This window comes from Ptychodera flava, chromosome 18 (assembly GCF_041260155.1).
Source record: "Ptychodera flava strain L36383 chromosome 18, AS_Pfla_20210202, whole genome shotgun sequence".
Taxonomy (NCBI): domain Eukaryota; kingdom Metazoa; phylum Hemichordata; class Enteropneusta; family Ptychoderidae; genus Ptychodera; species Ptychodera flava.
Window position 1 is genome coordinate 8,734,109 of NC_091945.1, and position 14,216 is coordinate 8,748,324.

Consider the following 14,216-nt stretch of genomic DNA (forward strand, 5'->3'; position numbering starts at 1 on the left):
CGCTGCCTGGTATGCAATTTTACTATGCATACCCACACGGCGGCCGCTGTGTATCGAACCACACGTAACCGTGGGCTAGCGGCTAGCCATCGTTTTGTTGGGGTTTGGGCACAGACTGTCTATGGTTTGGGAGAGGCGGCCCTACACTTTACAGCGAGGGGATCGCTGGTTGCCGGCGTGTAGGCCTACTGTACTAGTGACGGGACCGCCGGCCGCTGGCTTACCATCTCGAGTGTACATTGGAGCGAGGGGACCGCTGGCAGCCGACGAACCACCACGAGTGTTTTGTCCACTTTTAACCAAAACTGGTAACTGTTTAATATAGAATGGGACGTGTCGGTAACTTGGACGTCCATGAGATGATATTGAAGACTAGAAGATGAGAGTTATCGCTGAAATACCCCAAATATCTTGTCCACAACATCCGAGTGTGATAATCGAAAACCCTCTGGCATTAAACTGTAACAATCATGACGTTGACAATTATTCAATTTTCATGTTGGGCTTTTTCTGCGGGGTGTCCCACTCTGTTTTCTTTTCTCGAACGGGCCTCTTTTTTTTTCTACTGAGTTTTTTTTTTTTTTTTTTTTTTTGTAACCTCTTTTTTTTTTGGTAACCTCGCTTTGGTTTTTTTTCCAAGCTGACCTCGTTTTGGTTTCTTTACAGCCTCAACGCCGGCGCGATCTCGGTCGACTTTTCAATTATGATTCTCTTTCTTTTTTTAGGTGAGACCTGATGGTGATTCGTTTTGTTTTTGGTAGTAGTGCAAGTACTATTTGTGGTTTTGTTTTTAATCATTTCAATATTTTTGTGTGTGTGCTTAATTTTTTTTTCGTTTTTCCCTTATAATCAGCATTCATTGCACCTTTATTTCAAATACACGTGTATGTGTACGTCAATAAGAATGGGAGTTTGGTATTTCCAAATTTTTGAAAAGTTTATCTTCTCATTACGGTATCTTCTCATTACAGTTTAAAGAATATTTTACAATTTAGCATTACATAATATTCTGCCCTTTTTTTGCAATAATACTTTTCTCGTTTATTTTCTTCCGTAATTCCATCGAATTTTTATTTCAATCAAGAATGGCGGTTGCACGTCATCTTTATCTGTACAGACACATTCAAATATTTAATGACACGTATTTTCAAATGAATGCTATTTTTATGAAAAGGTACATTAATAAAATGCAATGATATGGACGAAAGAACTTTTTTCTTTATTATTCATACACGTTTAAGACTTTTTTTTAGAAAGAAAATTTGACAGTTTATTTTTACTCAATGACGATAAATATTTTTGAAACATTTGGCGCGCCGTACTAGGGGTATTCTAACAGTTTCACTTAGTAAAAAAAATAAAAAAAACACCTCTCAGATTGCACCAGACTGCACCATTGCACACATCAATATCTTAAAAATTTCCATGCAAGATAGGGGAAAGCCCCTGTGACACTTTCCCCCTAAGCCTCTCGCGTGTTCTCCCCCTGTACTTTCAAATTCTGCCCGGTCAGATATCCTAGTGAAAACCCTGTCATAATACCCATCCAAATTAAACAATATACTATATGGTTAGATACTGCGTGAGCTTTTATATCTTTATTTTATTGTGACTTTCAATTTCATTTTGATGGGTTCACCTTTTTTGAACCATCATGAGATAACTGATGATAGTCTAGCAGGGTTTATCAGGATTTCGAAGGTCTTTACAGTTGCTATATTTTGTAAATTTTACAATTACGTGTATTGGTATTTAACTTTTCTAAGTGGGGGATCAGTCAAAATTTCAGAGTTAGAGAGGAGAGTTACTCAAATTCATCATGGTTGACGAGGGGGGGGGGTCACTAGAAATTTCGGAGTTTCAGGCCGTAAATAATGACGGCTTCCTTATATACAACGCATTACAAACTTGACAAATAAAAAACAATTGCACTTCTACTCCATTTGAAAAAAAATTGATGCAGGTCTGACAGTAGAAAAAAAAATTGCTGTCACTGTGACAGGAAAAAAAATTTTGCTCCCATGCCCATTTCCTCCATACCCCCCCAAAAATCAAATGGTTCTCCCCTTTGTGGGTTATACCATTGATAGTACGGGGACAGTGTGCATGGCCAATGGTGCGACGTCCTTGCTGGTGTCGAGACTGACAATATCATTGATAAAAACGTTTAGCGTCTATGATAACAATAATTCGAGTTTGTTTAAGTAACTTTACTCTGGGTATCAATGAACTGTAGAATTTGGTTGTACTTGTCAGTAGCCATGACTGCGCCCATTGCGCGTAGATGCAATGTTATCTGTACTTGTGCCAGGCCGTTGTTAAACTCGGGGTTAGGGAGCCGTCATTATTTACGGCCGAGGGGAGTGGGGGTGGAGGAATGTCAGGGGGTTTCACTCAAAAATTGAAACCTTGAAGGGGCGTTGCTCAAAATGTTGAGAATAAAAAGGGGGTTTACTCAAATTTTTTGTGCGAAATAAATTGAAACACTTCTCAGATTGCACCATTGCACACATTAATTTCTCCGATGCGAGAGGGAGACTCTCCCCCTCTCGTGCTCTCCCCCTTAGGGTGTTCTAACATTTATACTAGTAAAAGCTAGACAGCATCATTCCACACACCAATTTCTCAAAAATTTCCATGCAAGATAGGGGACAGCCCCCTGACACTTTCTCCCTCAGCCTCTCGCGTGTTCTCCCCCTGTACTTTAAAATTCCGTCCTGTCAGATATCCTAGTGAAAACCCTGTCATGATACCAATCTAAATTAAACACTATACTATATGGCTGGATACTGGTAATAGCGTGAGCTCTTATGTCTATGTTTTGTTGCATGAATTTCATTTTGTTTGTTTCACCTTTTTCAACCGTAATGAAATAACTGATGATAATCTAGCAGGGATAAAGCAGGATTTTAAAGGTCTTTACTGTTACTATTTTTTTTAAATTTTACGTGTAGGTATTTGCCATTGATATGTAACTTTCCTAAGTTGGGGGTTAGTCAAAAACTCTGTGTTAGAGAAGGGAGAGTACTCAAATTCATCATGGTTGACTGTAGTGTAACTAGAAATTTCTGAGTTTCCAATGAAATTCCTCCCATCTGCAGGCTGTAAATAATGATGGATCCCTTAATTTGCAGTTTTACGGGTAAAATCTGCTTCACCCAGAGCAGTAAGTCCACGTACAGTATGTCTAATATACTACCATTATATTATCCTTTCATGTGTTCAAAAGCGTGTATGAAAACACTTCTGTGCTGACATTGAAATATGACAATCTGTCATGACAGACAGACACTTTGTTATGCGAAAGAGATAGCAACATGGTTATGCGATTACGAAAAGGCGTTGCACCCTTCATTTTTGTAAGTACGGAGCCATAGGTCTTGCGTGACTCCTCCCCCCGCTTCTTACGCCACTAAAACATTACTAATATTTTGCTATAATGACAAATTTCATTCACGCTTTTTTGATAGGATTTCATTTGTTTCATTCGCTACATTAATGACAGTTAGAAATTCGCAATTTTTGGTTTAAATTGGAACTATTTCACTGATTTGCCTACCGCAATGTCCTTGATTATATTATACCGATTCATACTTGTCATAATATGTGTTTATACTTTATATTTGTCATGGCTTTTTAGATTTCCCTTTATTAATCCAGTTGTACTTTTCTTTCGGAAGTGAACTTCTATGTTGGATAACTTGTTGATTCACGAGTAAACAACCAACCAAACAAATAAATAAATGAGTAAATAACTAAATAAATAACCGAAAGTATATACCGGGAATTGTACAAGATAGCCGAGCCTAAGTCAAAATATCTTGTTTTGAAAGTTTTCAATAATGCGTGATTGCCAACGAGCGACAACATAATCATCTGAAGTTCTTTATTTGATATTTATTCCTCAACAAATAAAAATTAAAACGTACATTTTGTGATAAAAAAATAACAACTAGATATTTGAGATAAAAACAACATTAACCAGATTTAATCAAGTGTTCCCCGTGGAGTTCAGTCGTGTGGTTGTGCAACAGCCGAATTTGATATCGAGAAAACACGGAATACGTGCATAAAGTCACTCAGAGTATAAAAAAAAACGGCGGAACGTAACTGCAAGTGTGTCAATAACTGCAAGTGTGTCAATAATTAGCCCCTTTATTGCCTACAAATATATGATCTCATTTCTAATTCTGACTACTGAACAAAATGGATATTCCACTTCTGACTTGCTTTGTTATGACAACGAAAAAGTGCAACATTGAAAGGGAAAGGCGCTATCCTTATCTATGTGAAAGGCACCGCCAATTAAGAATTCATTTCAAAAACTTTGATTAGGTTCAAACTTTATGCTGCAGTGTATATTTAGCCGTGTAAAGTAAGAGCTGCACACTTCATTCAATTTTTAAACTTGTGTTTTCGGTATATGCCGCAAAATGTTCCACTTACATGATTGGAACTAGTTTTGGAGAATTGGATCTCACTATATTTTTCAAATTTTGTTTCAAATTCAAAGTCAAAAGTGTTGGTACCATATAGCTGAATGTTGCAATTATATTAAAAATGACTCATAAAAAAAACAAGTGCATTGCTTAAAGAAAAAAGCAGATGAGCTTACATTTGCAAATTGAATCGATATTAGTTCACTATGCCATTATCGCAAATTAGTTCCAATCGTCTTCACCGACTGTCTTATCTCTGACTTTCAAGATACTTAGGGAAAAAAAGAAAATATACTCATTATATCTTACAGTGATCACATTAATATCAAACCTTACATCTACTCTCCCTTCAACAACTTGACTCTATGTGATGCACATTTCCAAGATGTTTTGCTGACAATAGAAACTGCATTCCATTATTGTCTTGCCTCCGTAAGGCAGCATGCGCCTCGACACTTAAAATACTTAAAGTCTTGCTCAGACTTTCCCCAAAAAACATCTTCACGAATGTTCATTCACAGTCAAGAATTAAAGTCTCCGTGCGAATTTTGTTACAGGAGAAAGAAATTACCAACATTTACCAATACCTTGTGTTCGAAATCGTCATCACTGTGTTAGCTCTACGGGAAAAAAAACTCAAATTTTCTGTCATCGAAAAAGACTAACTTCATTAGCTCAAAAATGAGCTTCGACGAGTGGTAGACCAGAAAAGCTTTGAGGGTCCAAACATATTTCCCCGGCGAGCTTACAATGTAAGTGCTTTGCCTTCCCTTCAGCATTGCGTTTGCTGGTTCTGGCACACTCAAGTAAGTTTGAAATGTCCGGGTAGTCAATGACTGGGCAATAACCGTTCTGACACCCTTTTTGCTCATATTTGTTCTGTTCATAACAGCTTAGTCTGAAACAGTTGTTTGAATGAATAGACATGTCAATCGACCGAGTTACGAAGAAACCAATAATGACTGAGAGAAAACACACCAGTGTACTTGTGTACATTTAAGTAACATACCTTACATTTCAAGCATCCATGCATTTATATGGAAAGCCATGAATGACTTAAGTGGTCTAATATCATGTTGTGCTGGGCATTCAATATGTTGTGTTGGGCATTCAATATGTTGTCCTGGGCATTCAATTCATACATTTACATTACAATCGTGATTATGCTCTGTTTACATCGAATTTTAGTGTACATTGAGCAACCTCCCTTTCGTCTTTTTGTATTACAAAATGTACCTGATATGGCTTTGCTGTGTCTGCCCATGACGTCACAGTCAACTTGTCATTGAGATCCGATTCGCTGACAAACTGAAGTGACAAATTTGTGATGGGATAGTCAGAGAGGTTGCCCTGAATGACAGAGTATGCTCGTTCACGGGCTCCAAACATGAAACAATCGATACAGTATTTGATGTAAGATGTATTGCTCGTATGACGATTTTCATCGACGTCCTTCGTTGACACGACAACCGGATAGTAATAAATTTCTACACCTTGTGGTGGGAATCTTGAAAAGTGTTTATGTGTTTTTGGTCTTTGACCATTTGTCTCGTCCAAATACGTATTGATATAACTTTCGGGCAGGGGTGTAGGCCGACGTGTCTCAAGATTGACGTAAACAAATTGTGCAAGCATTGTCGCGACCACTGTTCCAGTTCTTTTGATTCTGAGCTCACGTCTTTGTACAAGGGACGTTCTACCAACATGAACGATACGAGACACAAAAACTACTGGCACCTTTGTCGAGAAATCGGTGTAGCATGTCGGAGAAAATTCGAAACTTTGCGCCAGCACGAAGAGCGTGTGACCGTTCCGTCGTAGAGCAGACGCTAAACGGTTTCCGCCACTGTCGTACGACCATATCGATCGTCCTGCTTCGCCAAAGATCTCTGCCAATTTGAAAACACCAATTTTACCTGAAAGTAATCGAAATGGCAGTGTGTATTAGATGATTAAAGTTCAGCTGTGCAGTAGACAGGAAATTTTCTACTTTTAAGACTAGTTATACTAGTTATAATATCCGATGGTACACGTAGCGATCTAAAGTCTGTATACTTCTCTGTAAATCGCAGTTTGCAAGCCTAGTCCTTATTTAGCATTAAATTTTATCATTTTTGTTTACTTCGACTTTTTTAATATCATGAGGTGTATTTCTGAAATGAATATGGAAGCAAAAAAGAAACGGAGGGCTCTTCGTCCTAAAAACGAAGCTTCAGTAGACAATCGTGCGACAAATATAATGTCAATACATGACTTATATAATATATTACCTGTCTTCTCAGGGTCAAGGAACAAAAAATCACTTAAGTGGAAATAGGTAGTCTTTCCATCCGAAGAAAATTTACCATCCATCGTCCAACCATTCTGATCGTCCTGCTTGGCTAAAGACCTCTGACGATTTGAAAACAATCTTACCTGAAAATAATCAAAATGGCAGTGTGTCTAAGAGACAATTGATCTTCAACTGTGAAGTAGACATGAACTTCTCTATTTCTACGACCAGTCAGGGCAGCCGATGGTAAATTAAACGAGTGCTGTCTAAAAAGTTGTGGGGAAAACAAAACTTCAGGTCGTCGCCGATCAGTCGTTGAACAACAAGGCAAATAATCAATCGATGAGACTTTAATCTATAAATCGCCCTTTTACAAATGAAGAGGTTCGTCGACCCGGTGCACCTGTAAGCTTATATTTCTCTGTAAATCACATTTTGCAAGTCCTTATTTAGCATTAAATTTTATCATTTATTTAACGTACGACTTTTATAATATCACGAGGGGCATGTATGAAATGAATGTGGAAGCAAACAAGCAACTGGTGTTTTTCGTCCTACAAACGAAGCTTCAATAGCCAATTGTATAGGACAAGTATAATCCAAACATGACCTACCTGTCTTCTCCGGATCAAGGAACAAAAAATCACTGAAGTCACGGTGGAAATAGGTAGTCTTTCCATCCGAAGAAAATTTACCATCCATCGTCCAACCATGCTGATTGTCCTGCTTCGCCACAAACCTCTGACAATCTGGAAACACGAATTTTACCTGAAAACAATCCAAACGGCAGTTTGTATAAGAGATAATTTATCTGCAGACATGAAATTCTCTACTTTTCGACAAGGAAGAAATTTACCGTCCATCGTTGACTGATATTTATATACAATCTGTTAAAGAACTGTAATTAGACTAAACAAACAGTGTTTCCAACTCACTTCTATATGCAAACTGATATCACTACATTAACCGATGGCATTGAGAAAAATAAAATGATTCGAGCAAGTCTTGCTTCTCGCCAGTCAAAAGCATAGAATTTTCACACAACAAATCAATGGTCTCAAGGTTTAACTAGTACAGTGACCTTCCGTTACCTATTTTCACGGGTGTTTCCATGAACTCAACGTCAAGCTTCAAGGACATGTTGTAAACTTTACTTTGTTTCAGTGGTGAACAAAAGGCTGATAGGTTTTGGCTTTAAAATAGGTATGGGGTTGTTTCATATGCGTCAGAGCAAAGCAAATAATTGCAATTAAACTTGGCCCGAAACGCTATGGACTCGGTCTCGCAAACTTGTAACAGAAACCCAGAGGGAATCTGTGAAGTCACGTCGCCATTTTGCCCGTCGTACTTGCTAGATGACATTGGCAGTCGCAGTCAACGACTCTGTTTGAAGAATTGCATTCTGTTTCTAAGATTCATACACTCACTGTTTTATGTATGTTTCCTCTCAATTTTGCCAGAGGTGCTACATTTCAAGTGCTTATACTTGGGAAATATGTCATACTATAAACAAACAGTGTTTCCAACTCACTTCTATACACAAACTGACATCACTACATTAACCGATGGCATTGAGAAAAATAAAACGATTCGAGCAAGTCGAACATACTAGGATGTTCAGTATTGATAATGATAGTGACCATGAATAATAAATCATACAAGCCTACTTATATTCACAAATTTACAACATTCAAAATCTATCATCTGTTACCTACAAGTTTTTGACGACGTACAGCATGAAGGATCCGATCGTCATACCACAGCATCTGATCAGCGCAGAGAAATGGTCTTTGAACTTGAATATCACTCAAGAGGATTTTCATACCGAGTGGATAAAAAGACATGACGTAGTTATATGAGGGCGCTAACACTAAGATGGAGAAGCTGTGTGCTGTTCATCCATGGCCAGTAGTCAAGAATATTTATAGTGCACGTTTTACATTTTTTACATTTATCCATGCACGAAATACATTCTTTACATTTAATACATTTATTACATGAAAGGTCTGCACGAAATACATTCTTTACATTTAATACATTTTTTACATTTTTTACATTAAAGGTCTGCGCGAAATACATTCTTTACATTTAATACATTTTTTACATTTATTACATGAAAGGTCTGCACGAAATACATTCTTTACATTTAATACATTTTTTACATTTATTACATTAAAGGTCTGCAAAAAATACATTCTTTACATTTAATACATTCTTTACATTTATGTCGAGAAAGGTCGGGTCTATAGCTGGGTCTAGCTGGGCTTGCACGAAATACATTCTTTACATTTAATACATTTAATACATTTTTTACATTTATTACATTAAAGGTCTGCACGAAATACATTCTTTACATTTAATACATTTTTTCAACAAATGTCCGTACGAAATACACCGAACTCTCGGGCCTTTCTCGGGAGTTATCGGACATGATCGGGATTTTGGGCCGGTCTTGCACGAAATGCATTTTTTACATTTAATACATTCTTTACATTTTTTACATTTAGTAGGCCTACATGAAAGGTCTGCACGAAATGCATTTTTTTACATTTAATAATACATTTTTTACATTTATAACATGAAAGGTCTGCACGAAATACATTCTAAGGTCGGGTCGGGTCTAGCTGTGCTTGCAGGAAATACATTCTTTACATTTAATACATTCTTTACATTTAATACATTCTTTACATGAAAGGTCTGCACGAATTACATTCTTTACATTAAATGCTTTTTCTTCATAACATGTCCGCACAAACTATAAGGACTTGGTTGGGAGGGACGGTCCGACCTTATCGTGAGTCTAGGCGGGCCTTGCCCGAAATACATTCTGTACAATTAATACATTTTGTCGTAAAAATGTCCGCACGTAAAACACGTTACAGGGGCCGTGGTTGAACTATCTGGACTTCGACATGGCCATAGGTGTGAATGGGTGCTGAATAACAATAGATTATGTAACACTTTGTCGTGTCAAACTTGTTCTAAGCGTCGCTCAGCGGGAATGTACGTTGTGCCACCGTGAAGGGACGGTGGTTGTGCTAAGACAATTTTCGCCCATTTTGAACTTTTACAAGCCACATCTACAACCTGCCCCGAGCTTATGATGTATTTTGTGCAGAACTTTCATGTCATCCATGTAAAACATGTAAAAGTGTATTAATTGTAAAGAATGAATTAAATGTAAAGAATGTATTTCGTGCAAGCCCATCTAGACCCGGCCCCAATCATAAAATGTATTTCGTGCAGACCTTTCGTGTAAAAAATGTAAAAAATGTATTAAATGTAAAGAATGTATTTCGTGCAGACCTTTCGTGTAAAAAATGTTAAAAATGTATTAAATGTATTAAATGTAAAGAATGTATTTCGTGCAAGCCCAGCTAGACCCGACCCGACCAAAGAATGTATTTCGTGCAGACCTTTCGTGACATAAATGTAAAAAATGTATTAAATGTAAAGAATGTATTTCGTGCAGACCTTTCGTGACATAAATGTAAAAAATGTATTAAATGTAAAGAATGTATTTCGTGCAGACCTTTCGTGACATAAATGTAAAAATGTATTAAATGTAAAGAATGTATTTCGTGCAGACCTTTCGTGTAAAAAATGTAAAAAATGTATTAATGTATTAAATATAAAGAGTGTATTTCGTGCAAGCCCTGCTTAACCTGACCCGACCAAAGAATGTATTTCGTGCAGACCTTTCGTGACATAAATGTAAAAAATGTATTAAATGTAAAGAATGTATTTCGTGCAGACCTTTCGTGACATAAATGTAAAAAATGTATTAAATGTATTAAATGTAAAGAATGTATTTCGTGCAAGCCCAGCTTTTTTCGACCCGACCAAAGAATGTATTTCGTCCAGACCTTTCGTGACATAAATGTAAAAATGTATGAAATGTGAAGAATGTATTTCGTGCAGGCCTTTCGTGTCATAAATAAAAAAATGTTAAATCGGCAACTATTGGCCATAGCTCGTGCTGTTGAAGCACCCACAGTGTGACATTGACCATAAAGCCAGTGTCATGCTCCTTCAGCTCATCTTCGATATATTTGATACGTATCATTTTACGACTGTAACAATTCACCGTCATAAAGATAAGTTGCTAACATAATAATAACGATGTGACCTAATAGATGAACCACAGTTTGTCTTTTTCTGTAGTTTTAGATATCAGGGTAGCTGTAAAACGTTTTCCCTACGTCTTTCTACGCCTTACGCAAACATTTCAATTTCCATGGCAAGACAAATAAATACATCGTACTACTGGAAAATTGTTTCTCTGTTCTTTTGGTCTGTGTATCAACGAGTACATATTTTTGTGTACTCCCTATAAGGCCAAAGAGTAAGGTGGTACATGGGACCAATTTTCAGAAAAATGATAGTTTTTTTCCATTTTAAAGTACAGAGTGTGAGGAGTAGGGCTGAATACAAAGAGGAAAAGAGGGTTAACACTCGTTTTTAATCGAAATACTTACTTACTTTTACCCGATACAGTCACAGAGTCTTGCGGCCATTTTGAATTTCAAATTTGAGACAATTTGCCCCTTTACATTGAAATCTCTGTAAGGTGGTCATTAGTCTTGTTCTCACTCAGTGTGAGTATTTTAGGCGTTGCAGGGTCTGTGTTGAAGCTTTGCAAATACAGGGGATTAGCCCGAGAATACTGTAAGCGTCCACACGGGTAATTTTGCACCTTTGTTTTTTTGGTGTTTTTTGAAAGAGATAAATTTATTTCAACACAGTCGCAAATAAAACAAATCTACATAACTGTGAATGCATTAAAATTACAATGCAACTTGTCTGAAAAAACAAATAATTAGCTGTTTAATTACAAAGATCATCATATGAATGCATTCAGGATGCATTCTTCTCCTTCAAGTCTTACAAGGCTTGAAAACTTTGCGATAAAATCCTCAGCTTTGTTCATCATCTTATAAGTGAAATATAATGTATTCATCCATGAGGAAAGATAACATTTTCATTGCATAACATAGGATTGAAGGGAAACTTTAATGCCATCAAGAGTAACCGAATTTCGAATATTCCAAAATGTGTATTTTACAAAGGAAGTAATACAGTAAATAATGTCAGATGTTGCATTATTATCATTTTCGATTCCTGCAATTGCTAATCTTTTGATATTGATATTATTATCAAAGTTGTGTTTTCTGACAAAGAAAGAAATACATTTCTGCCAGATTTCTTTTACATATTTACACTCAAATAAGATGTGTTTCAGTGTTTCTTTTTGGCCACAAATATGGCATTTCCCATCACTTAAATTGAAAGTTTTGGCCAAGCTTCCTGGGACTAGGCCTCTGTGGAAAATCTTCCAATTTAAATCATTTACTGAATTGCTAACAATTCCGGTTGAATTAAGACGACTGAATAAAGTAGCTTTGTAACTGTCAGTGAGACTTAGATTCTCAGCCAATTTTTGACCAATTTGACCTTTGACTGCATGCCATTTCTTATCCACTGATTTCTAATAAAGTGACTTGGTTTTGACATCGCTTTTTGTCAGACCATAATTCTCTAATTCTAAAATATCATAGTTTTCTTCGTTTTGGATGTTTGAAGAGATGATTTGTTTCCAGGAATCTTAAATAGCATTGAGGAGTGTTTCATACTCTGTCTTAATTTCCTCTTGCACATGTCTATTTGTACCTTCTCTAATTTTTGCAATTATTTCCCATTGTTGAAGCCAGTTTAGGCCTTTTTTTGAAACTGGCGCCGACCTAAACGCCCTCTACGGTCATATTGGACATCAACATCAACAAATTAGGATGGCGTACGTCGAGAACACCTGTCTCCAGTTTCTACTCCTAAATATGCGTTCTAGACTACTTCGCCGTCGTCTTCAGGACCATTTTGACGGTCTAGTAGTGTTGAATGTAAATCCACTAATCGAAAATGCATCAGCTTTTCGCCGACATCACGTTTCACGAATTAGAACTGAAAATCATACGTGAACACACAACAAAAATAAGCTTATCACCGTGGAGTAGATTCATGGACGATATTTTCCTAATTTTTATTGGAACAGAACACGAACTCCACGAATTCGTACCAGTAATTAACAAAATGCATCCTACTTTCAAATTTTCATATGAAAGTTCTTCACACGAAATAACACACTGCATGAAAACCCAATAATTCAGATAAATTCACATGAATGGGTTGCCTGTATTATAGTATAATACACGTGAATTCACATGAATCCACATGAATACAGGCTTGCTGAATACAAAAAATGGATTATTGACTGTATTCATCTGTATATGCACTCTTCAGCTAAAATACAGGCAATAATCCATGTTAATACAGTAAGTATTATAGGGTTTTTATGCAGTGACATACCTTGACCAAGTTATTTATAAAGGTCGACGATACTACAACGAAAACATACTAGACACTAGAACGCACACAAAACCAACAGATATAATACATTCCAGTTCTTACACAGGGAATCATGTCATCCAAAATCAACTTTCAAGGGCATTAAGGTACATAAGGACATGTAACAACGAAGAGGACTTTAACAACAAAGTCAAAACATTTAATGAAAAATTACTACAACGAGGATATTCACAACAAGAAATATCGAACATCAATGCGGAAACAGATTACGCAACACGGAGAATAAATTTTAATCACGAACACACAACAACAACACTAATAAAGTGATATTTTCAACCACATATAGCCCACATATCAAAACAAAAGACATCAAACAAGCACTCCTGAAGAACTGGGAAGAAATAGAAAAAGACCAAACACTAAGTAATTTATTCACGATGAATCCGATCATCGCATACAGAAGAAATCCAAACATTGACGACACACTCATAAATGCACAAGTACACAATCTTACAGAAAAGACCGAACAAAATGAAACACAACAAACTGACCAAAACATTAAGTATTCTAGCCTCCTTACTGGGTGAACAAAACACTGAGAAGTTTTAAACCACAAACAGAGAAACAAAAATCAAAGAAGAGCAAGTACCAAAAAGCGACTGAGGAAGAGACCACACACTGATTTCGAAACGTAGCGTCAAAGGATCACACTGTCATTCGACAGCCAGATAACGGCTACTTCTCGCCATGGCTTATATCTTCACCAATAGCCAAACACACAAAATCGAACACGAACACAGAGAACGAAAACAATAGTATAGGCGATGTGTGGAGCCACTTTCCCTTTATTATATGATTGAACTCACAGCGGCAACCGAAAAAGGTTGTAGGTCACATCCAAAATGTGCCCTAAAGTTACAATGAGAGTTACCATGACTACAATGCTAGTTAGTCGACAGTCAATTGAGTTGTGTATATAGCTTTCGTAGAGCTAGTAATAAATGTATTGAAAACGACATCGAGCCTCGTCGTATTTCATGACATGGTGGCAGCGGTGAGATACTGAACACCAAGAGAAAAGGAAGAACTGCAGAGAATGATAGAGGGCGGAATCATCGAAGAGGTCACTGAACCTTCAGAGT

At 36.9% G+C, this 14,216-nt stretch overlaps 1 protein-coding gene across 2 annotated transcripts; it reads right to left on the reverse strand.

Annotated features, from left to right (window-relative positions):
• Positions 1-2,969: 2,969 nt before the first annotated feature.
• LOC139116776 (uncharacterized) lies at positions 2,970-8,532 on the reverse strand. 2 transcript variants are annotated; one of them, XM_070679429.1, is made up of 3 exons: positions 8,427-8,526; positions 7,326-7,479; positions 2,970-6,355 (listed from the first exon to the last, which is right to left on the reverse strand). In XM_070679429.1, the coding sequence occupies exons 1-3, from the start codon at positions 8,475-8,477 to the stop codon at positions 5,601-5,603; spliced, it is 960 nt and encodes a 319-aa protein (XP_070535530.1). In that variant the 5' UTR covers positions 8,478-8,526; the 3' UTR covers positions 2,970-5,600. The 2 variants fall into 2 exon arrangements, 1 of the variants encoding a protein (XP_070535530.1); XR_011548375.1 differs by lacking the exon at positions 2,970-6,355 and adding an exon at positions 6,396-6,854 and having other exon boundaries at positions 8,427-8,532.
• Positions 8,533-14,216: the final 5,684 nt, after the last annotated feature.